The 22980-nt window shown below is 36.5% G+C and overlaps 1 protein-coding gene across 4 annotated transcripts in view; it reads right to left on the bottom strand.

The window, feature by feature from the left end:
- Nucleotides 1-22451, bottom strand: part of PLSCR5 (phospholipid scramblase family member 5) — a 54576-nt gene extending 32125 nt beyond the window's left edge. For all 4 annotated transcript variants that reach the window (XR_012129461.1, XM_073232232.1, XM_017650352.3 and 1 more), the window contains exons 1-5: nucleotides 22278-22451; nucleotides 17312-17385; nucleotides 6181-6344; nucleotides 1484-1526; nucleotides 332-552 (exon numbers count right to left, since the gene is read on the bottom strand). Coding sequence is in view for 3 of the 4 variants with exons in the window: in XM_073232232.1 (XP_073088333.1) it covers nucleotides 332-552; nucleotides 1484-1526; nucleotides 6181-6344; nucleotides 17312-17324 (441 nt within the window). In the remaining variant the exon portion in view is untranslated. The remainder of the gene's footprint in view (nucleotides 1-331; nucleotides 553-1483; nucleotides 1527-6180; nucleotides 6345-17311; nucleotides 17386-22277) is intronic.
- Between the last annotated feature and the right edge of the window lie 529 nt (nucleotides 22452-22980).

Raw genomic sequence — 22980 nt, 5'->3', positions numbered from 1 at the left:
AAGACAAAGGTTGATTTGTTTAATGGTGGAACTCATAGCTATTACAATTAGTGGCTAATTAGACATTCAGGGGGGTGTATCTCATTTACATGATACATGTGTCTTTACAATGAACATCACAGAAGCCACTACAGTTTTTGGTTAGAAAGGAAAAAAATTGAGTGACTCACCAAATCCTCAAGCTGTTCTGATCTTAAAAGGAGCAATGTGGTAATTCGAACAATTGAAAGGGTAATGCCCTATAACTTCAGATGAATGCCATTAGTAAAGAAATAATTGCATTTCTTTCCAAAGGGGAAAAACTAAGGGTACATCCGAGCCACTGACTGACCTCTTGTAGGAAGCAGGGGCACCAGCAGCTGTTGCACCTCAAGGGCCTGTTTATTGTGATCACCTCTCGACCTGAGTTATCTGTGACCTTCAGAGCACAAGATCTCAGTGTGGAACACAGAGTACGGTTAAAGCAAATGCTTTCCTCCATGGCAAAGTAAATTCTTTGTCCCAAGCTGTTTTTAATCTCATATTTGTTGGCGGTCTCAGTGCCAAGTATCACTAATGGAGAAAAAAAAAAGTCATCATAATAATGCTATTACTTAGTATCAATCTTTAAATAAAAGTAGTAGTGTTCTTAAAAGAAAATAGGGTGACCAATTATTTACTAAGTATATGGTATCTTCTTCACACAGATTTACTTCTGTGCTCTAAAACTTGAGGATTTAGCCATGGAAATCAAAATAAAGTCTGAAGGCAAAGCTGTGTGATTAATAAATTTTGATTCCACATATATGACCTATTTGGAAATATGTAGTGTTTTTCAACTAAGGAAGTAATGCTGTAGAAAATAATCTAATATTGAAATAATAATTCTGGCATTGCTATGGAATTACTGGGATAATTCACAGTGATTGTAATGATTTTGTCTAAAATCCCTGGTAATACATCTACAGCTGCATGCTATCCTGGTATGTAATTGTTATAATACTTATGTATTTTAGGAGTAATATAGAATATTAAAGACAAAAGTACTCAAGTAATTTGAATTCAGTTAGTCATCATTGTAAATTTGTGTATTGCTAAATAATTTGCCTATTTGATGAATCACTGATAAAATGATGAACCAGTGGAATTTTGTTTTGATGGGTTTTTGTTGTTTGGCCTCAACCTTGATTTCCATTTCTGAAATTATTAAGAAAATTTAAATTATTAGCAACCATGGACATGACCAAATATATTTTATTATTTTAAGATTAAAAATAATGTTAGATTTCTAGTGACAGTATCATCAGACTCAGAGAGTTTCATGCTTTGAGGTTTATCTACCTCAGACTAAATATTTTACTTTCCACAAGTATTTCAAAAAATACAGTGGTCTTTTTTAAAATCTATCTTAAACATTTATTTAACCTTATTGCTTACAAAATATTTAGATGTAAAGAAACTTCTGAAACCTAAAATATTTTCAACAGTTTTAATAAGTACTTACTTCCAAGAAGCTCCACTTGTTGGTGTATAATTATCAGGTCTAACTGTTAAAGGATGACATAAAGGAGATAAAAAGTATTATATCACAATACTTTGAAAACCTGTGGAGCTACTACTAACTTGTTTAGCAGATCCTTATTAGAGAAACAGTTGAAAAACAACTCACATTTCATCGTGAAAAACAAGATAACATGTTTTTAACTCAAGTAAAAATTAAAAGTTACAAGAACCCTGAAAGTTCCAAGGCAGAATTGCCCAGAATAAGAATAGGAATTGTAGTTAAATTCTGTGTTCTTTCTGTGGTAATGTAATAAAAGAGTAGTTCTTGGAAATAACACTTTGAGAAGATTTTTAAATGATCTCTGAATGAGAATGCCTATGAGGTTTTAAAATTCTCAATTTTTAGGAACATTAAAAAAAAAAAAAACGACAGTGATCTTGAATGTCTGGCCTCCCCTCTCCACCATGCCTACCTTCACTTTCTCTCTGTCATGCTGCAAGTCATTCCTCACAAAGATGAAATGTCTTTGTTAAAACTGGAAGAGTTTATTATATAAATTTTTCTCATTCATACCTTCCTTTAGACTAGGAAAAAAAAGACAAATCCTGCTGATGCCAACAAAGTACCCATTTAAGAAGAGTAAGAGTTATACCACTAAAGGTGATATAATAAAACTTGCCTTATGTAATTATAAATGAAGTTAATTTACAGAGGTAAAGTACCTACAGATAGGTGAAAAATGACCATGTTAAAAAGTATACAATACAAACTGTTTTTAAAGCACATATTAAAAATACATTCTCAGAATGAATTTTATTTGCATAAAATCTAAATTTGATAGTCGGTACTTGAAAATTCACTAAGGTCATGAGCACTGAATAGAGAGTTGACTGTTGTTTTTTCTAATGCTTCATTTTTTATTTAACCTTCAGATTTGTCCTCCCTTCACCATAATAATTTCACTGGTAACTGTTAAACTGAAATAGTCATTACTAATATTTGGTATCAATTGACTGTTATAAACCCAGAAAAGTTGAACCTACTTTATTTCCTTCATTTTCTTTGTATATTCTGAGGTGAAGGTAAAACTAAGATTGTTTCCTCTATTTAAATCTTATGATTGATAAAAGAGTACATGTGGCCTCCTTTTTAATGTTCTCAACAAATATTTTTCCAAAAATAATTTTGACTTAATATATTCTATTAATAATCTTTAATAATTATGGCAAAATTTTTAGAAATTAGAATCACTCTTTTGTAATGTACTGTTCTTCATTCTGGTCTCCTCTTTTGGGGAAAATGAAGAAGCATTGAGGAAAGAGAAGAGGTGAGCCTCAAAAGGATAACCACAATGGCAGTGGATTTATGTAGAGGTAATTTAGAGATGGATAACTATGGGACAAGACTGAGGTTTGAGTTTAGGAACTTTAATATTAGTGTGCATCAAGTTTCAGTCTTGAAAGTTAGAGACTATCAACTGAGGCCCACTCCTCAATGAAAAGGGAAGTTGTAACTCTCTAATATCCTGTAATGACAGTTGTTTAAGGGCTACTGTGAGACAGTTGTTTATCTAAGGGCTTCCATGAGGATTAAATACACTGTCTTATTTAATCCCTACAAAAATATAAAAAGGTAGATATCATTACATTTCACATGTAAAGAAACATTCTCAGAGAGATTAAGTAGTTTCCTCAAAGTTGCAGAGTTTATAAATGGTTAGCTTGGACTTGAACCTGGGCTGTCCTGCCACCATTTTTGAGGTGCTTTCTTCTCTGTTGGTGTACTGGAACTACCAAACTAATCTGTTAGGAGCTGGGGCAATAAGTCTTAAATGATACTATGGAACTTCTGAGTGCCATTCCTCCCTGTTTGCTCTTATATTCTCTCTCTCCTCTGTAAAGACATTTGATTTGCTCTCTCTGTGGACAAACCTCCTGGATCTGAAGGTTTTGGTTATGGTTGTTCTTGTAGCTTCCTTCAAATAGTCCTGGGCCACTTACAAACCATGGTCCGAATGAGCCCTTTTCATCTTCTGCTGTTACCGTATGGACTAGGAATTAGTGGAGACTTCAAACAGATTGAATCATGTACTCAGGGTCAGGGCAAGTAGAGCACTCCTTTAGTATGAAAGCTGCAGGATGAGATCTAGTGGCAGTCTTGAATATACAGCTTAACAGTCATTTCTTATGTTTAATTTATCAGGTTTACAGGGAGCAGCAATTCCACTGAACATATGTACTTTAAAAGATACTGGATCTTCAGGGAAAGACTGTGTAGCACAGAGAAGGCAAATAGTGACTCTGTGGCATCTTACTACACTGATGGACAGTGACTGCAATGGCGTATGTGGGGGTGGACTCAAAAATATGGGTGAATGTAGTGACCACATTGTTTTTCATGTGAAACCCTCATGAGTGTTTATCAATAATTCCTTAATAAAAAAAGAAACTTTGTCTTTACATGTATTGTTGTAGACTTTAAGTCATTACTCTTACTTACAGGTGACTAAATTATAATAATTATCCTTTGACACTTAGAGGATAAAATGTTATTGACTATTGTGAACACAATCTGGGAAGAGAATCTATTAGTTTTATTCTTAGGTTTAACCTAAATGAACAACATATATGTATACATATATGAACACTGATTCATAGGTATTTATATATATGTGTGCATATATGTACACAGATTCATAGGTATTTATATAAATATATAAATATACATATATAATACATACATACACATGCATGTATATATTTGTACACCCCTAAAAATATACATACACATACTTGCGGATTTATTTTCAAATTGTTAATGAAAATAAGGTTTTCAATAGTCATTGGATGGACTTGATTACAAGAAAACATGCTTTTTAAAAATTTGACTTTTTAATTTAGAAGGATTTTGTATATTTTTGTATATTTTCTTATTTATGGAGGAATATACTATTTCCAAATGTTCACAACTTTATATATATTTTTAGATGAAAGTTAACATCTAAAAATTTATTTCATGTATGTCTCTTACAGACTTCTGGTACAAAATTTCTAAAACACTCATTCATCCTATTGAATTAGACACTGATTTAAAATAAAGTAAGTGTTCTTTTAGCATAAAGTGAATAATTAACTTTACCTTTGAAGTAAAATAGTCATCAATTTGTGGCATATTTTGATTTTTTGTAAAAGATTACCAAAGGTCTATTTTTGGAAAACTGACTTCATTTTAGAACTGAATCCGGTGGATTCATATCTCTATTTTTCGAATGTGGAAAAAAATATATTAATGTCAAGTATCTGGCTCCAGGAGTGTCATCATTCATGGATGGAAGAAGAGTATGTGATGACCATATGTGATCATCAAACCTCAGCCCTCTGGCACTGGTATATCACTTTTATACTTGGCGAATCCTTGTCTGACAACATTCCCAAACAGCTTGCAGCAGTTAATCAACTCTAGTCAGCTATTACAGCGGATCCTTTCTGCAGATGGAAGATGGTGGGCTAGCTTTTCCAGCTCTTTTACATATCTCCCTGAGCTCTCCAGTCTCTAAAGTACATTTGTCTGCCAGTGGGTTTCTGGAGAAGGCATCTGCAATTATAAACATTTTCCCAGGAACATATGCTGCATACAGCTTAAACCCTATCAGGCATAACAGAAATCTCTTGTACCTTAAGGGAATTAACACTGAGATTTGATTTTGATAAAGGAGATAGACTTCAGAGTTTGAAAGAATGCCAAACAAGCTGAAAATTGCAGCAGATGTGCTGACATCTCAATATTAGTGTAAATGTATTTCTAATCTTTTGTAGGATAAAATACAAAAACAATTATACATATGTGTATAATGTAATTGCTATCTATGCACCATATAATTCAGATATAATGATATATATTGATTAGTTATAAGGCTTGAATCACTGCTTACCCTCTAGTGACTAGAATAGTGGCTTATCTAATAGTAATATAATTTTTCAAGCAAATTGGCCTGGAGATGTTACACTATCAAAGACAATAGTGTTGACTTGGTCACCTGCTTTCCTGTGGATTTCTAGCTACCTTTTGAGATTCAGTTGAAAACACTGAACTCTCAGCTCATTACAGAAATCTCTCCTGAGCACATTGATCTTTAACCACCTTTCTCTCCTCTCTTCACCTGCACACATTACACTTGTGTGTTACCTGCCTTTGGTACACAGCCTTGAACTTTTTGCCAACATTTTTTGTTAACAAAATAAGCAGTTACCAATTGCTTACAGGATATTTGGGTGAGAAGGACTAGATTGTATGCTTTTATATGCCTTGATTATAGCAAGTACTCAGTAAATTTTCTTTAATTAAATAGCTACAGATACTAGATATATTAGATGATTCCTTGAGGATAAATTTACTGACACCTTGAGCAATGAGCAGAAGGAGGATAAATACGCTAACAGCTAAATAGAAATATTTAGTGTCATCACTCTGTCAAGTAAATAAGAACATAGCAAACATAAAGAAATAGAAGTAGAAAACATGAATTTCACCCCAAATAATAGATATAAGAAAAAAAGATTTTTAATTTCATGATTTGTAATGCTTTCACACTTCAGTAAGTTCTTTCTTGAAGTCCTTCAGTCTTGGATGAAAAGTGAAAAACCCAGTTTGTATTCTTCTTAAGGAAAACATTTATAGACACAGGCAGAGAAAAATACCTGGCTTAAATATTCTAGGCCCGGAGGGAGATTGCCTGGTGGAAGGAGACCTGGCTGCAGCACTTGGCTCCCTGGGCAGGAAGGAGTGACTGGAAGGTGATGGTCTGGGTCTGGAGCCCCAGGAATAAAACCAGGCAGACCTCTACTTCTTTGGTTCTGTGCATCTGCAAGAGAATGAAAAAGCCCAGCCCACATTTAAATTTATGCCATTTTATTCAGTTTTCCTTATAGTATTTGTTATTTCTTAGCTCAGAGGGTAGGTTATCTCCTGCTGTCCCTCACTCCAGTGCTGTCCTTTCATTTTCCCTTCTTACTATCACCACTGGGGTGTTCAGCCAGAGAAAAAGGAATGTGGAAGACTTCTAGTAGGAGTTGTGAGAAAATGTTGGACAATTTGGGTGAAATAAAAGATTTTAGAAAATGCATTTTTTGAAGGTAAGTAAAACTTCTATTCAAAGAGTTGAACAAGTTATAAATGATGAAAGGAAATGAATGGTAAAAAGAACTAGATATCCTCTACTCATAAAAGAATGACCTTAGACATAGGTTTTGAATCACGTTTATGGCTTTTAAGGAACATTTTCCGTTCCCCAAATATTAAGTAGGGTGCCTCTTAATTTCCAAAGATATTTTGTCTTTTTTTAATTAGTCATACTGTGACAGCTGGGTTTCATTCAGTGGTTCTTACTCTTTAGCCTGCTCCACAACTACCTGCAGGGCTTGTTAAAACACCGATTGCTGGGCCCCCTCCAGTGTTTCTGATTCAGTAGTTTGGGTAGGGGTCGGGCATTTCTAGGAAGTTCCCAGGTAAGGTGATGCTGCTGGTCTGATGATATACTCTGAAAACTAATGGTTTAATGTTATATACTATGAGCATATTAAAATTAATGTATGAGCTTCTTAAGGGTGGTATAACATCTAACTAAGCTTTGATTTCACAGTATTTATATAAAAACATACAGGTTTTAGATAGTATGAATCCCTTTGTAGCTCACCCAAAATTGCAAAAGAAAATAATTACAGAGTTCTATAATCTTTGGTTTTGACATTTTAGAGAATCATCATTTCTCTATGTTATTGCCAGGTAAAAATGTTACCACTTCAATTATCTCTTAGATGAAATGTGGAGATGTACTGTTCACCCTACGTCAGTATGAAACCTGTTTAGTATTATCCATAAGTCCTAAGAGATAGGCCATGAAAATGTCTTCTTTGTTAAAAAGTATGTATTACAGTTTTTATTACTATTATTTTTCATTTTCTTCTCACTTGACCGCTATTTGGATACCTCCTTCATCAGATACTACTTTTTTCCCAAAGCCTATAATCAGTGTTTTTGCTTTGTGTCTTTCATAATGCATCAGTTACCGGAATTCTCACATGTGCGTTCATTAGTTTATCAGCGCTATGCTGCCTTAGACTGGGTGTAGGTGTGAAAAGGTATACTCAAATGTCAGAGAGGCCATGGTGAAGACAAATAACTCAGACTATTCTAAAGACATGAATTGGAAGGACCAGGAAAATGAATCTGGTTTACTATAAAAAAGAAATTCATAACAGCTGTATAAAGATTTGAAAAAGTCCTCTCGTTGTACATATACTAAAGTTGGAGGGACATTTGCATATCTCACAATAGATCAGAATGGCCTCTCTTCAGCACTGACCCCCACATTCTTGTAAGTTGTGTGTGGGGGTGGCAGAAAGAGACATTTTCTGAATCTTTCAGATCTCTAAAAAACAAATTTGAGAACAAGACTGAATTTTCTTTGGACAGAATAAATTCTCCTTTATTAAAGAAATTCAGGCACAGTCTGGATGAGCACTTACAGAGAGGTGAATAAATAAATTGGTGAAGTAATGTAGGCCTCCAAGGAATGGTCCTTTGGACACTGACATTAACAGTTTCCTAGTAATGATAGGCTCATTAAAGTCGTGTGAATTGTGATTGTTAATGAGAAACGATTGGCACATAATTCATTTATTTAACCCTAAGCCTGTAGGAATAGATGAAGGTGGGTCTGTAAGTTTGTACTGCTCTGTGACCTTTTGAATTTGGACATTCTTTAGGGTTAGGACAATATGGAAATAAACCTGTCCTTCGGCCCCACTAAGACAGAGCTCCATACCACTAATGCAGAATTTGCTTCCCATCAGGGGTGGTTCTGAACTTGTTTAAGATCCAGGCAGACACAAAGGATATAGGCTTTAGAGCTCCTCTTGCTCTAGAGAAGGAGGCCTGAATGGGATCTCAAGTGGTAAACTGAAAGGAAGTCTGTGTAACAGACCATACAAACTTGGGAAGGGAGCTAATGACCAATATAGTATTAACAACTGGAAAATAATGTCAGGAGGCACACATACTTTCCTCAGCATTAGCGCTGTTGTCATGGACTTTCAGAGAAACAGAGGCAAAATTATGATTTAGGGAAGACTAGTTCAGAATGATAAAATTCAGAGTAGTGGTTCATTTTGAAAGTGCTGGTGCATGGCTATTGACCAGAAAAGGAACTTTATGATGTGCCAGAAATGTTCTATCTTTTGATCTTGTTGATGATTACACAAGTGCATCCTTATTTAAAAAATCACTGGGGGCGGAGCCAAGATGGCGGTGTGAGTAGAGCAGCAGCAAATATCCTCCCAAAACCATATATATTTTTGAAAATTCAACAAATACAACTATCCCTAAAAGAGAGACCAGAAGACACAGGACAACAGCCAGGCTACACCCACACCTATGAGAACCCAGTGCATTGCAAAGGGGGTAAGATACAAGCCCCGGCCTGGTGAGACCTGAGACCCCTCACCCCAGATCCCGGCGGGAGCAGAGGAGTCGGAGCGGGGAGGGAGAGGGAGCCCAGGACTGCTAAACACCCAGCCCAAGCCATCCGCAATGGAGTGCAGACACACAGGGCATGTGGTGCTGGATAGTAGGTAAACGGGACAGTAAGACCTGTGAGCAGGTCCCTGTAGCCAGCGCCCCTGGGATAAAGAAAAGCAAGTGCTTTTTGAAAGACTTAAAGGGACAGGGACCCCACGGCTGGATGGAAGCATCCTGGTGAAATCAGCCCAGCAACTGGGAATCCAGGGGAACTCCGGGTGGTCTAAACCCCTGGGCAGCAGTGCAGCTTGCAGGCCCCTCACGGAGATAAACAGCCTCCAGCCCATTTCCCCTCTGATGTCGCTCTGCCACAGTGAAGCAGCAGCCTGAGGCAGCAGGGTGGAGGCTTCTTTCACAGCGGCCAGGCAAGAATTAGAAACCCCGTCTGTGTGCAGCTACCCAGCACAAGCCACTAGGGGTCGCTGTTCTCCCAGGAGAGGAAGGCCACAAACCAGGAAGAAGGGACGTTTCCGAGCCGACACACACACCAGCTTCCCACAACTACCTCTATAGCCATAAAAAGGCAGAAAGATTTGATACAGACCAGATTAAACCAGACAGTCTCCCCTGAGGAGGAATCTGGGGAGATAGACCTAACCAATCTCCCTGAAAAAGAATTCAAAATAAAGGTCATAACCGTGCTGATGGAGCTGCAGAGAAATGTGCAACAGCTAAGGGATGACATCTGGAAGGAGATAACAGAAATGAAACAATCTCTGGAAGGATATATAAGCAGAATGGATAAGATGCAAGAGGCCATTGATGGAATAGAAACCAGAGAACAGGAACGCATACAAGCTGACATAGAGAGAGATAAAAGGATCTCCAGGAATGAATCAATATGAAGAGAACTGTGGGACCAACCCAAATGGAACAATATTCGCATTATAGGAGTACCAGAAGAAGAAGAGGGAGAAAAAGGGATAGAAAGTGTATTTGAAGAAATAATAACTGAAAACTTCCCCAAACTGGGTGAGGAAATAATCGTTCAGACCACGGGAGTACACAGAACTCCCAACAGAAGGGACCCAAGGAGGACAACACCAAGACACATAATAATTAAAATGGCAAAGATCAAGGAAAAAGACAGAGTTTTAAAGGCAGCTAGAGAGAGGAAAAAGGTCACCTACAAAGGAAAACCCATCAGGTTATCATCAGATTTCTCAACAGGAACCTTACAGGCCAGAAGAGAATGGCATGATATATTTAATACAATGAAACAGAAGGGCTTTGAACCAAGAATACTGTATCCAGCACAATTATCATTTAAATATGAAGGAGGGATTAAACAATTACCAGACAGGCAAAAGTTGAGGGAATTTGCCTCCCACAAACCACCTCTACAGGGTATTTTAGGGGGACCACTCCAGATGGGAGCACTCCTAAGACTAAATAGATGTCACCAGAGAAAATAAAATCACAGCAAAGAAAGCACACCAATCAAATAATAACTAAAGACAAAAAATAAAATCAAGTACCCATAAAAACAGTTAAAGGAAACACAAAAGAGCACAAAATAAAACACCCAACATATGAAGAATGGAGGAGGAGGAATAAGAAGGGAGAGAAATAAAGGATCACCACACAGTGTCTATAATAGCTCAATAAGTGAGTAGAGTTAGGCAGTAAGATACTAAAGAAGCTAACCTTGAAGCTTTGGTAACCGCGAATCTAAAGCCTGCAATGGAAATAAGAATATGTTTTTCAATAATCAACCTAAATGTAAATGGACTGAATGCAGCAACCAAAAGAACAGAGTAATAGAATGGATAAAAAAGAAGACGCATCTATATGCTGCTTACAAGAGACCCACCTCAAACCCAAAGACATGCACAGACTAAAAGTCAAGGGATGGAAAAAGATATTTCATGCAAAAAACAAGGAGAAAAAAGCAGGTGTTGCAGTACTAGTATCAGACAAAATAGACTTCAAAACAAAGAAAGTAACAAGAGATAAAGAAGGACATTATATAATGATAAAGGGCTCAGTCCAACAAGAGGATATAACCATTATAAATATATATGCAACCAATATAGGAGCACAAGCATATGTGAAACAAATACTAACAGAACTAAAGGAGTAAATAGAAGGCAATGCATTCATTTTAGGAGACTTCAACCACCACTCACTCCAAAGGATAGATCCACCTGACAGAAATAAGTAAGGACACAGAGGCACTGAGCAACACACTAGAACAGATGGACCTAATAGACATCTATAGAACTCTACATCCAAAAGTAACAGGATACACATTCTTCTCAAGTGCACATGGAACATTCTCCAGAATAGACCACATACTAGGCCACAAAAAGAGCCTCAGTAAATTCAAAAAGATTGAACTCCTACCAACCAATTTTTCAGACCACAAAGGTATAAAACTAAAAATAAATTTTATAAAGAAAGCAAAAAGGCTCACAAACACATGGAGGCTTAAAAACATGCTCCTAAATAATCAATGGATCAATGACCAAATTAAAATAGAGATCCAGCAATATATGAAAACAAACGACATCAACAACACAAAGCTCCAACTTCTGTGGGACGCAGTGAAAGCAGTCTTAAGAGGAAAGTATATAGCAATCCAGGCATATTTAAAGAAGGAAGAACAATCCCAACTGAAAGGTCTAATGTCACAATTATCAAAATTGGAAAAAGAAGAACAAATGAGGCCTAAGGTCAGCAGAAGGAGGGACATAATAAAGATCAGAGAAGAAATAAATAAAATTGAGAAGAATAAAACAATAGAAAAAATCAATGAAACCAAGAGCTGGTTCTTTGAGAAAATAAACAAAATATATAAGCCCCTAGCCAGACTTATTAAGAGTAAAAGAGATTCAACACACATATACAGAATCAGAAACAAGACAGGAAAAATCACAACGGACCCCATAGAAATACAAAGAATTATTAGAGAATACTATGCAAACCTATATGCTAACAAGCTGGAAAACCTAGAAGAAATAGACAACATCTTAGAAAAATACAACCTTCCAAGACTGACCAAGGAAGAAACACAAAATCTAAACAAACCAATTACCAGCAAAGAAATGGAAGCGGTAATCAAAAAACTACCCAAGAACAAAACCCCAGGCCAGATGGATTTACCTCAAAATTTTATCAGACATACAGAGAAGACATAGTACCCATTCTCCTTAAAGTTTTCCAAAAAATAGGAGAGGAGGAAATACTCTCAAACTCATTCTATGAAGCCAAAATCACCATAATACCAAAACCAGGCAAAGACCCCACCAAAAAAGAAAATTACAGACCAATATCCCTGATGAATGTAGATGCAAAAATACTCAACAAAATATTAGCAAACGGAATTCAAAAATACATCAAAAGGATCATAAACCATGACCAAGTGGGATTCATCCCAGGGATGCAAGAATGGTACAACATTCGAATATCCATCGACATCATCCACCACATCAACAAAAAAAAAGACAAAAACCACATGATCATCTCCATAGATGATGAAAAAGCATTCAACAAAATTCAACATCCATTCATGATAAAACTTTCAGCAAAATGGGCATAGATGGCAAGTACCTCAACATAATAAAGGCCATATATGATAAACCCACAGCTAACATCATACTGAACAGCGAGAGGCTGAAAGCTTTTCCTCTGAGATTGTGAACAAGACAGGAATGCCCACTCTCCCCACTGTTATTCAACATAGTACTGGAGGTCCTAGCCATGGCAATTAGACAAAACAAAGAAATACAACCAATACAAAATGGTAAATAAGAAGTTAAACTGTCACTATTTGCAGATGACATGATACTGTACATAAAAAACCCTAAAGACTCCACTCCAAAACTACTAGAACTGATATCGGAACACAGCAAAGTTGCAGGATACAAAATTAACACACAGAAATCTGTGGCTTTCCTATATACTGACAATGAACTAATAGAAAGAGAAATCAGGAAAACAATTCCATTCACAATTGCATCAAAAAGAATAAAATACCTAGGAATAAACCTAACCAAGGAAGTGAAAGACCTATATCCTGAAAACTATAAGACACTCTTAAGAGAAATTAAAGAGGACACTAACAAATGGAAACTCATCCCATGCTCTTGGCTAGGAAGAATTAATATAATCAAAATGGCCATCCTGCCCAAAGCAACATACAGATTTGATGCAATCCCTATTAAATTACCAACAACATTCTTCACCGAACTGGAACAAATAGTTCAAAAATTCATATGGAAACAAGCAATCCTGAGAAGGAGGAATAAAGTGGGGGGATCTTGTTCCCCTACTTTAAGCTCTACTACAAAGCCACAGTAATCAAGGCAATTTGGTACTGGCACAAGAACAGAGCCACAGACCAGTGGAACAGAATAGAGACTCCAGATATTAATCCAAACATATATGGTAAATTAATATATGATAAAGGAGCCATGGACATACAATGGGGAAATGACAGTCTCTTCAACAGATGGTGCTGGCAAAACTGGACAGCTACATGTAAGAGAATGAAACTGGATCACTGTCTAACCCCATACACAAAAGTAAATTCGAAATGGATGAAAGACTTGAATGTAAGTCATGAAACCATCAAACTCCTAGAAAAAAACATAGGCAAAAATCTCTTGGACATAAGCATGAGCAACTTCTTCATGAACACATCTCCCCAGGCAAGGGAAACAAAAGCAAAAATGAAAAAATGAACAAATGGGACTATATCAAGCTGAAAAGTTTCTGTACAGCAAAGGACACCATCAATAGAACAAAAAGGTACCCTACAGTATGGGAGAATATATTCATAAATGACAGATCTGATAAAGGGTTGACATCCAAAATATATAAAGAGCTCATGTACCTCAACAAACAAAAAGAAAATAATCCAATTAAAAAATGGGCAAAAGAGCTGAACAGACAGTTCTCCAAAGAAGAAATTCATATGGTCAACAGACACATGAAAAGATTCTCCACATCGCTAGTCATCAGAGAAATGCAAATTAAAACCACAATGAGATATAACCTCACACCAGTAAGGATTGCCACCATCCAAAAGACAAACAACAACACATGTTGGAGAGGTTGTGGAGAAAGGGGAACCCTCCTACACTGCTGGTGGGAATGTAAATTAGTTCAACCATTGTGGAAAGCAGTATGGAGGTTCCTCAAAAAGCTCAAAATAGACATACCATTTGACCTAGGAATTCCTTCTAGGAATTTACCCTAAGAATGCAGCAGCACAGTTTGAAAAAGACAGATGCACCCCTATGTTTATTGCTGCACTACTTACAATAGCCAAGAAATGGAAGCAACCTAAATGTCCATCAGTAAATGAATGGATAAAGAAGATGTGGTACATATACACAATGGAATATTACTCAGCCATAAGAAGAAAACAAATCCTACCATTTGCAACAACATGGATGGATGGATGGAGCTAGAGGGTATTATGCTCAGTGAAATAAGCCAGGCAGAGAAAGACAAGTATCAAATGATTTCACTCCTGTGTGGAGTATAAGAATAAAGAAAAACTGAAGGAACAAAACAGCAGCAGAATCACAGAACCCACGAATGGACTAACAGTTACCAAAGGGAAAGGGACTGGGGAGGGTGGGTGGGAAGGGTGGGTTAAGGGCGGGGAAAAAGAAAGAGGGTATTAGGATTTGTATGTATAATTAGCATGGGAGGGCTGTGCAACACAGTGAAGACAAGTAGCGATTCTACAGCATCTTACTACTCTGATAGACAGTGACTGTAATGGGGTTTGTGTGGGGGAGTTCGTGAAGGTGGAAACTTGGAAACATAGTTCTTCATGTATTTGTAGATTAATGATAACAAAATTAAAAAAATCATGGTGCTTAAGTTCAGTGCTTTTTATGCATTTTACTGTACACATGCTATACTTACATTTTTATAAAGCATGTGCTAGGGGTCACTTTGTAATAATAACTAGTAGAAGATTATTAGATTCTCTCTCAATATCTATTTTATTGTTAAAGAGATTAGCAAATTCTAATTTTATCTTGTAAACTATGTTTGCTTTAACAAAATGCAGTAGATTATTGTCTGGCAAGTGGGTCTACATTACTGACCCAGGTCTTTGGGTCCTTCAAGGCCACAGCAGGTGTAGAGGTACTGATGCCCTTGGGGCCCCCAGCAGATCACGTCCAAAGTCTATTTGCGGTTAGTCTGTGGAAGACTGCTGGGATCACCATTCTGTGATCACTTGCTTCCTCTTTTGGGATTTCATTTCACTTAAGAGCAGCCTTTGGAAATAGCTCCTATTCAGTTTAGATCATCCTGGAAACTCCTGTTTTTCTCAGACTTAAAGCTTGGACCCACCTATTCCAAAATTGTGTTTATTTCTACTAAACCACAGGGCTCCAGACCACACAAATATTTCTTTAGTTCTCATGGCATCCAGTATTCAGATTGTCCTGTAATTTAGTACACTGACCGAACTGCCTATGAAATGTGTGCAATGTCCACCTAGCTTGTGTTCCCTGGGAAGGTGATAATTGCCAATACAGTTACGTAGGCCAGAGAGAGTGCATAATGTCACAGATAATGTTGGTTGGTAAGAATATTTGAAGAAAACTATCCACAAAACCATTTTAGGCAAATGATGATAACCTGCCTTACCCCTGAAACCAGATTTCTAGTTCAAAAGGAAGCTTCATTTTCACTTCCTATAAGTAACAGAGGGTCTCTTACAGATGTTCCCCCACTTCAGGTGTTAAATATTTTGAGTAGGTTGCAAAAGGAATGTTAGTTTTCTATCTGAAGTGTTACCTTCTAAGTTTAGCGTTGAGTCCTTATCACTACTGAACATCACTGCTTTCTTGGTAAATTAAATATATTTTTATCATAATATAGCTTTCTGGTCACAAGTTTCTTCAACGACTTAAGCTAGCAGATAAAGAAGGAACTCCTTTGAATTTCTATCTACTCTTTTAAAAATGCATAACTAGCTTATAAATATTTCACGTACTCTGCAACTCTTCACCTTACAGGCTACAATTGTTGCTGTAACTCTTATTTTTTAAATGTTTTGGACTAAGTGTTAGTGTCAGTCTTAAATGAAAGAAAAGACCTGTCAAGATTTTTTTTTGTTTTCCTTCAAATATAAAAATTAAGTACATATTAAAATTAATGATTTTTTATGTTCCATGCCTACATTTTACAATTTGTTTGAGCTTTTGCAATGATACTCAGGGACTGGTATACATTAGATAGTGAAAAATGAGTTTACTTCATGTGTACCGTGTTAAATAGCATCTGAAAGTGTATTTTGATAAAAGAAGCAAATAAGCATACGTATTTCTTTTGAATGGATCATTAATTCAGTTTAGGATATTTTAAATTGGTGGACTCTATTATCCTATTTGTAATTAGATTAAGAGGTTTCCACCAATTATATTAATCATAGTTCTTCATGCTAAAACTTTTTTATTATAGCCTAGAGTTTATTATGATAATGTAATGAAAACACATTATAATTTCATTTTTTGCATAATTTCATGATTGTTTTTAGTGAGATTGTAACTCATTACTTTTAAAAACAATCATAACCACATCTCTTGTCTTTTGAAAAGTTCTATTAAAGTAAGACAGCACTAATGAAATTTATAGAGTTTAGGGATTTGAGGAAAAATCCCTAAATCCCTTAGCTCTCTCCCCACAAAGTCCCTAGTTAATCTGCTTGTTTAAAATATTTATTTTCTATTTGCTTTTTTATGTATAATTTATTTTCAAAGAAACTTCAAAAAGTTTTTTGCTTCATAGTTCAGAAATACTTCTAGTTCCATTATATTTATTAAAACTTACCAGTAACACATGTTAAATTATTTATAATAAATGGCTGTATCACGTTTTAAACAACAATGGGGAATTAAAAATACTCAACTATAACTTTTTACTTACATATGAAAATTTTTTTTCAGATCCTTTTAAACAGAATATCAACAGAATGTCCTTGCATTGACATGAATATTCACCTTCTAAATTGTGCTATTCTGCTTTCTTATTAATTCACTGTTATATTCATGATAATTAAACCATTGTTTATATCTTATCTTTTACATTCTATTAGAAGGAGTGTTTTTAAAATTATTATCTAATGCAACATGCTCTTGGAGTTAAATTTTTAAAATCCCAATGCTCAAAAGTGGTAAGTGACAGGTTTTAAAAGGTAAGGCTCACTAATTATAACATCCCTACAGCTACATATTTTTAGTCATAAGGACAAATTTACTAGCTGGCTATATTTACTCTTACCTTTAGAGGCCATGAAGATGTCTGACTCACTTCTTCAAAGGCAGCCAGGTTAAAAGAAAGGGCTTTTTTTGTTGCTGCAAGGAGAGAAAACACAGCAGGTATAAAACTTCAGAAGGTGTCTGCCTACTGCTTGTCAGCTTTCAAATAACAGAGGGGGTGTTTGCTCTTTCTGGAGTGCTGTGTTTTATCACTTTGGACAACAGGGGGAGATGAAGCTATCACCAAAGGTGAATACCACTCAGAAGACATCCTGTCACTTGTTGGCTGAAGAAACCATTTTAAAATAATAAAAGCCAGAAAGGAAAACATACAACATTTATTTTAACAGTCTTGTTTCCACTTAGTGCTTTTTTTTCCTTGGAATATATACTCTTGCATTCACTGTTACATCAGAAATATTCTATTTCTCCATTCTCTAGAACTCTCCTATGCAGGACACAATGATATTCTATCACATGTAAATTTCTGACAGCTGTAAGTACATTTTTTATTATAGCTGAAAATGTTTGAACATATATATTCTTATTTTTCTGTCAGGCATCCACCCCACTCTCCCCCAGTAATAAATAAGAAGAGCATGTATTTCTTACTATGTATGTGCATGCATAAATATTTTCATTTTAATTGAATTTGATGAACCTTAGGCATTTAAACATAAAAACCTTCAATAACCTTGCAAAGTCAATCGAAGCATACAGGTGATATTTAGCTGCATTGCATACTAAAGGGGAAAAAAAACCCACTGTAACCTTGACTAGATAGCTCTTATTTCTAAATGTGGCTGACCAGATGACCATGGAAATTTTCCTCACAAAGTCAATTGCCCTGGATGGCATGACTTGCAAAGGTGGAAATTGTAGGATAAACTGCATTATCAGCAACACTGTCTACTTCTAAAAATAGTAAACTGGCCTGAGAAGGCATAGATAGTGATGAACGTCAGCCTCATAGGTGTAGATGGCCAGAAGTTTAGTTTCTTCTTGGTTGGCAAAGAAATATTTCTTTTTATTGTTGTTTTTGTTCTGAAGTGTTTGGGGTGGAAAGAGCTGCCATTGTTTGAGTTGTCACTTTGCAGAAACAGTGTATAAATATGATTAATATTTTTAAGTTAAATTATGTGTTTCTTAATCTCTGTCATGGGCATTTAGAAAAACTTAATTCCAATGGTAAACTAAGTTGTTATTAACACTATCAAACGTGGTATTTTAAAATAACTGACCAGTTAATTTTGACCTTCTAAAGAACACCAGGTTTGAAATAAAGAATAAAAATGGAAAGAAATTACACATATATTTGATCTATACAAGGCCAACTGTATGTATTTGAATATGGCCATATGACCGACTGGTGGAATCTTTAAATGTTTAACAGCAGCAGAGACTTCCCAGGTCATCCACCTGGTGAAGCATAAGCAGACCATTTCCTCCTTCCTGCCAAAGGCAGCACCAGCCATGGTTTTTTCTTTTTAAAGGCCCAGCTGATACCAACTTGAGGGCTCCCCTCCCCTCTATTCCTTTCTGCTTCCCAGCCTTTCTCAAGGTGAGGCTCACACACCCTCCTTCGCGGCCCTCTCCGGACAGCCGAATGTCTCACTCCGGAGCTCGCACGGCCAGGCGATCTCGCTCAGCCAGCTGGCCTTCATCCTCCCCTGCGGTGCTGCCATTCAGCTTCACCCTCACGGTGCTCGGGGGCCTCTTCTCCCGACTTCTGCTCTCTCCGTGGAAGAACCAGGACCACAGCTTGTCACTCCACGTGGCCACACCATCCTCCCAGCTTTGTGCTATGAGGACTGTGACTTTTTCCAGCAGCATCAGTATCGTTATTCACTTTCCCATCAGGCTGGAGTTTTCTGGTTGGTCCACTCCCTTGATTCCAGCAAATGTAGCCATGAGAAGGTGGGCGTGTCCAACAGACATAACCCAGGGCTTGAAGGTAACAGAGTGGGATTGTAGTACAAAAAGGGCGATTTATAACAACGACTATCATAAAACATAAGGCAGTAGGCCTGCCCCTTTGCTGGAATATCCTGACTCGTCCTCTCTGCTGGGCCTCTGCTCTGCTGCTGCCCTGCTCAGGGGCCTGTCCTTGTCGGTGCACCTGACCTGTCCCTGTCTCTCCTGGAACCATCTTCAGTTTCAGCCAAAAAGAAATGGGAAAAAACCCCTGCATAATCTTACACAATCACCCTCTGCCTATGGCCTTTCTGCAGGACACGTCACTGCAATTTAAGGTCTGTCCATTCAGTACTGCATTGTTGGTCAGAACTTCACCATTATTTAATTATTTAATAGTTAGCTATTGTACTTAAACCTTCATGATTGGAAAGGATCACCAGAATAGTCTCTCTCAACACAAGGGAGAGACTGCTAATTTATTTAAGTCCATAAAGTGACAGAAATGCTACCTTCTATAAAACAAAACCAAACAAAAACAGCAACGTGCTCAGGTGGTGTCCTCTGGGGAAAGGATGGAGAATTGAGAAAGATGTAAACCTACAGGTCTGGGGAAGGACCAAGTATTGGGATGAACTAGCTTTAGGAAAATTTCATTAGCTTTATGGTTATTCTCCCTTTGGTTTTACTATAAAATTACATGTTCCTAAAAATTATATCCATACATATATATAAACATATATATGTACATATAAATCATATATATATATATATTTATGGAATCAGAGAATTATTTTTCTTTTTGATTTGGTTATATATTGTTTAGGTATAATTCTAAAACACATATTATTCACTTGAAATTGTGTTTTTAAAAGACTCCTAATAATGCTTAATGTTACATGGGTTTTCAGCCACTGCATGTAATTATTGTTTATGGACATAATGAGTACAATTTTTGGCCATTGCCCTTTTAATGGGCTTTTAGATTGTTTCCACTATGTAAAGCAATGGTTCTTATGTGCATGTATAGAAGTCCTTTGAAGGTCTATAGCCAGGAATTAAAATGCTGGCTTTATGGGGTATAAAGATCTTCACCTTTAATAAGTATCACTGAATTGCTCCAATATGCATGTACTAATTTACATTCCCAATAGCAATAGATAACCGGTCACATTTCCACATATCCCTTCCAACACTGGCTTGGTCAATAGAGTGGCTCAAGTTAATGAGGGGCCTCCCAAATATTAACTTATAAGAAGGCAGCATCAAGAGGTCTTAATTACATTATAATCAAAGTTATGTAAACACCTTTGTCTGTATTTATGTTTCCAGCTGTTCCTATTATACTGTATCACATAAGAATAATTAATAGCAAATTTTATGAATAGCTGGTTATAAAAGTAATTGCTATAGGTAGGGAATGGTTTGTAAATGGACTATAATACAGTGATAAAATAGCTCCTTTCATTCAGTGAGTCTCATGGCATGATCAGCTGACATGTGAATCCAGTTTTAGCAACCATGTGCACTTAAGATCTGCACTTCTATGCATAAATCTTATTCCTGGCTATGTAATTCCCTTTACTAAAATTTGTTGTGGAACAAGGCAGGGTATGTTTAAATAAATGAATAAAGGAAGTAAAACAAATAAGGGGAGAAATATCATTATTATAAAGGTTTCTTTCCAGAGTCATTTGATTTATAACTACAATACAAAATATGAAATGTCCAATTCCTTAATGTAAACTTGGATGTTTCTTCCCTGGGAATATGCACATCCTATTTCTTCAGCCATTTATGCGCACTTTGCAAACCTCCTGTCTAAGTTCATTTCTTTACTATCTTATTTACACCTGCCCTCTTAATATAGTGCTTCATTCATTCATTCAATAAACATTTATGAACTTTCTAAACATTATTATCAACAATATTAATATTTAACATTAGTAACATTTAATATGCATAGCACTGTAGAGGATACTGAGATGTATTGATATGGCCTCCAGTCCAGGGGAATGTGTATTCTAGTTGAAGTATCACAATACAGGGATGCAATATTCTTTTTATTTTAAGAAATAAAGAATCACCACCTCCTGAAAATAAAATGATGTTACTCATTCTCTCTCTGAAAAGCGAAACTAATTAGAATCAGTAATGAATCATTCAAATGAGCAATTCTTTGTTTCACACATACATGTCTAATTTTCCTTTAAAACAGGAAAATAATAACTATGAAGTTATTCTTTCTTAAATAATGAAAGGATGGTAAATTGGATCATGCTTCTTAGCTGTTACTAAGAGATGGACTTTTTACCCCTTCTCTTTCTGCTTACTTGAAGAGATTGATTCTAAGAACTAGGAGAAAAAAAGGAAAATAATCCTGAATACAGGGACAAATCTGTGTGAAACAAAGATAAAGCTTGTTCTGGAGCAAATTTATCTAGAGGGGTCCCCGTTCACCAGGATTACATGGAAAAGATGACCTAATTTAGAGTCCTGCGCACAGACTCGCTGGGACAGATGGTATCCCATAGTCAGCAGACTCCAAAGCCCGAGGCAGAAGCAAGAGTTTAGCTTGTGTATTGAATTTCTTTCTAAGTTTTCAGCTTTCTATGTTTTCTTTAGGTAAGGGTAAGTTAAGTTGAGTGCACTTATTTGAAACAATCTGTCTTTATTGTGCATTACTTCTGGTATTTGCCTTATCTGTTAGGCATAATGTAAACTTTTTCATAATGGTATGTTCCTTTAAAACGTCTAAAAGTAGAGAGAATGTTCCAAGAGCTTCTAACAAATTCCAAGATATATTACCAAAAAATAGATGAGAATTACAAGCACAAAACCATACAGGCATATGGCATATTAACAGATTTATTTGGATGTCCTTCAGGTTATATGTTTGTATGTGTATTTGATAGGGATGGAGAGAAAGAAACTGTAGCTACTAGGTAGATTGAGAGGGAGAATTAATAGGATATTAAAAATCTTGAGATTTGAATCTCACTGCTCCCCACTAAGAACTACTTTCCCCCTTTCGGAAATCTCTTTATTTCTACCATTATTTTAAAAATATTTACCTTGTGCCTTGGTTCTTGTGCCTCAGTCGGTGTGGTCGCTTTGTCCTCCCCACTTCTGCCGGCGTTCTCATACACCATCAGAATACCACACAAGCCCTAGGGTGGCCGCGGCTGACAGCGCAGCAGCGCTCTGCATAGAGCTCTGCCTTCCCTGACAGCAGCCATGTCATCCGCAGCTCGTGCAGCTGCGATTCAGTGCCAGCTAGAGCACGCCAATTGTTCTCTGCGGCAGGTTTTCTTATATTTACAGCACTGACAATAAGCTTCCCCAAGCTTGGATTCCCCAAGGGCAAAGTTCCCAACAAACTGAGATACTTGTTAGAATATATACACGTGAAACATACAAAGTACCTTAGAGTTAATTTATGCTTTCTAGTGCATAGTTAGTATTTTCTTCAGGTGCTATTTATAGACTAGCTTATCCAGAAAATGTGACTACATTTGAATGCATGTTTTGGGAACTGGTAGCTAAGAGGGCGAATGTGTCCTCAATGCCAGGGAGAATGTTGCTTCACTGAATGGAAACGGGAGAGGAAGGCATGTTTTTGTTATTTGTGTACGTTATTTTTCTTGTTGCCTTAAGGCAGGTTCTGATCCAAGAAGGTTCTGGTTCAATAATGTCAGCGTTCCTGAAGTGTTTGCTGAAAGTGATGGAATAGGTACCACCAAGAACATTGTTTCTTCTTTGGGTCTCTTTCTTTCA

Source organism: Manis javanica, chromosome 3 (genome assembly GCF_040802235.1).
Source record: "Manis javanica isolate MJ-LG chromosome 3, MJ_LKY, whole genome shotgun sequence".
Classification (NCBI taxonomy): domain Eukaryota; kingdom Metazoa; phylum Chordata; class Mammalia; order Pholidota; family Manidae; genus Manis; species Manis javanica.
Note: the sequence above shows the minus strand (reverse complement) of the source record. Positions and strands in the feature narration are given on the sequence as shown.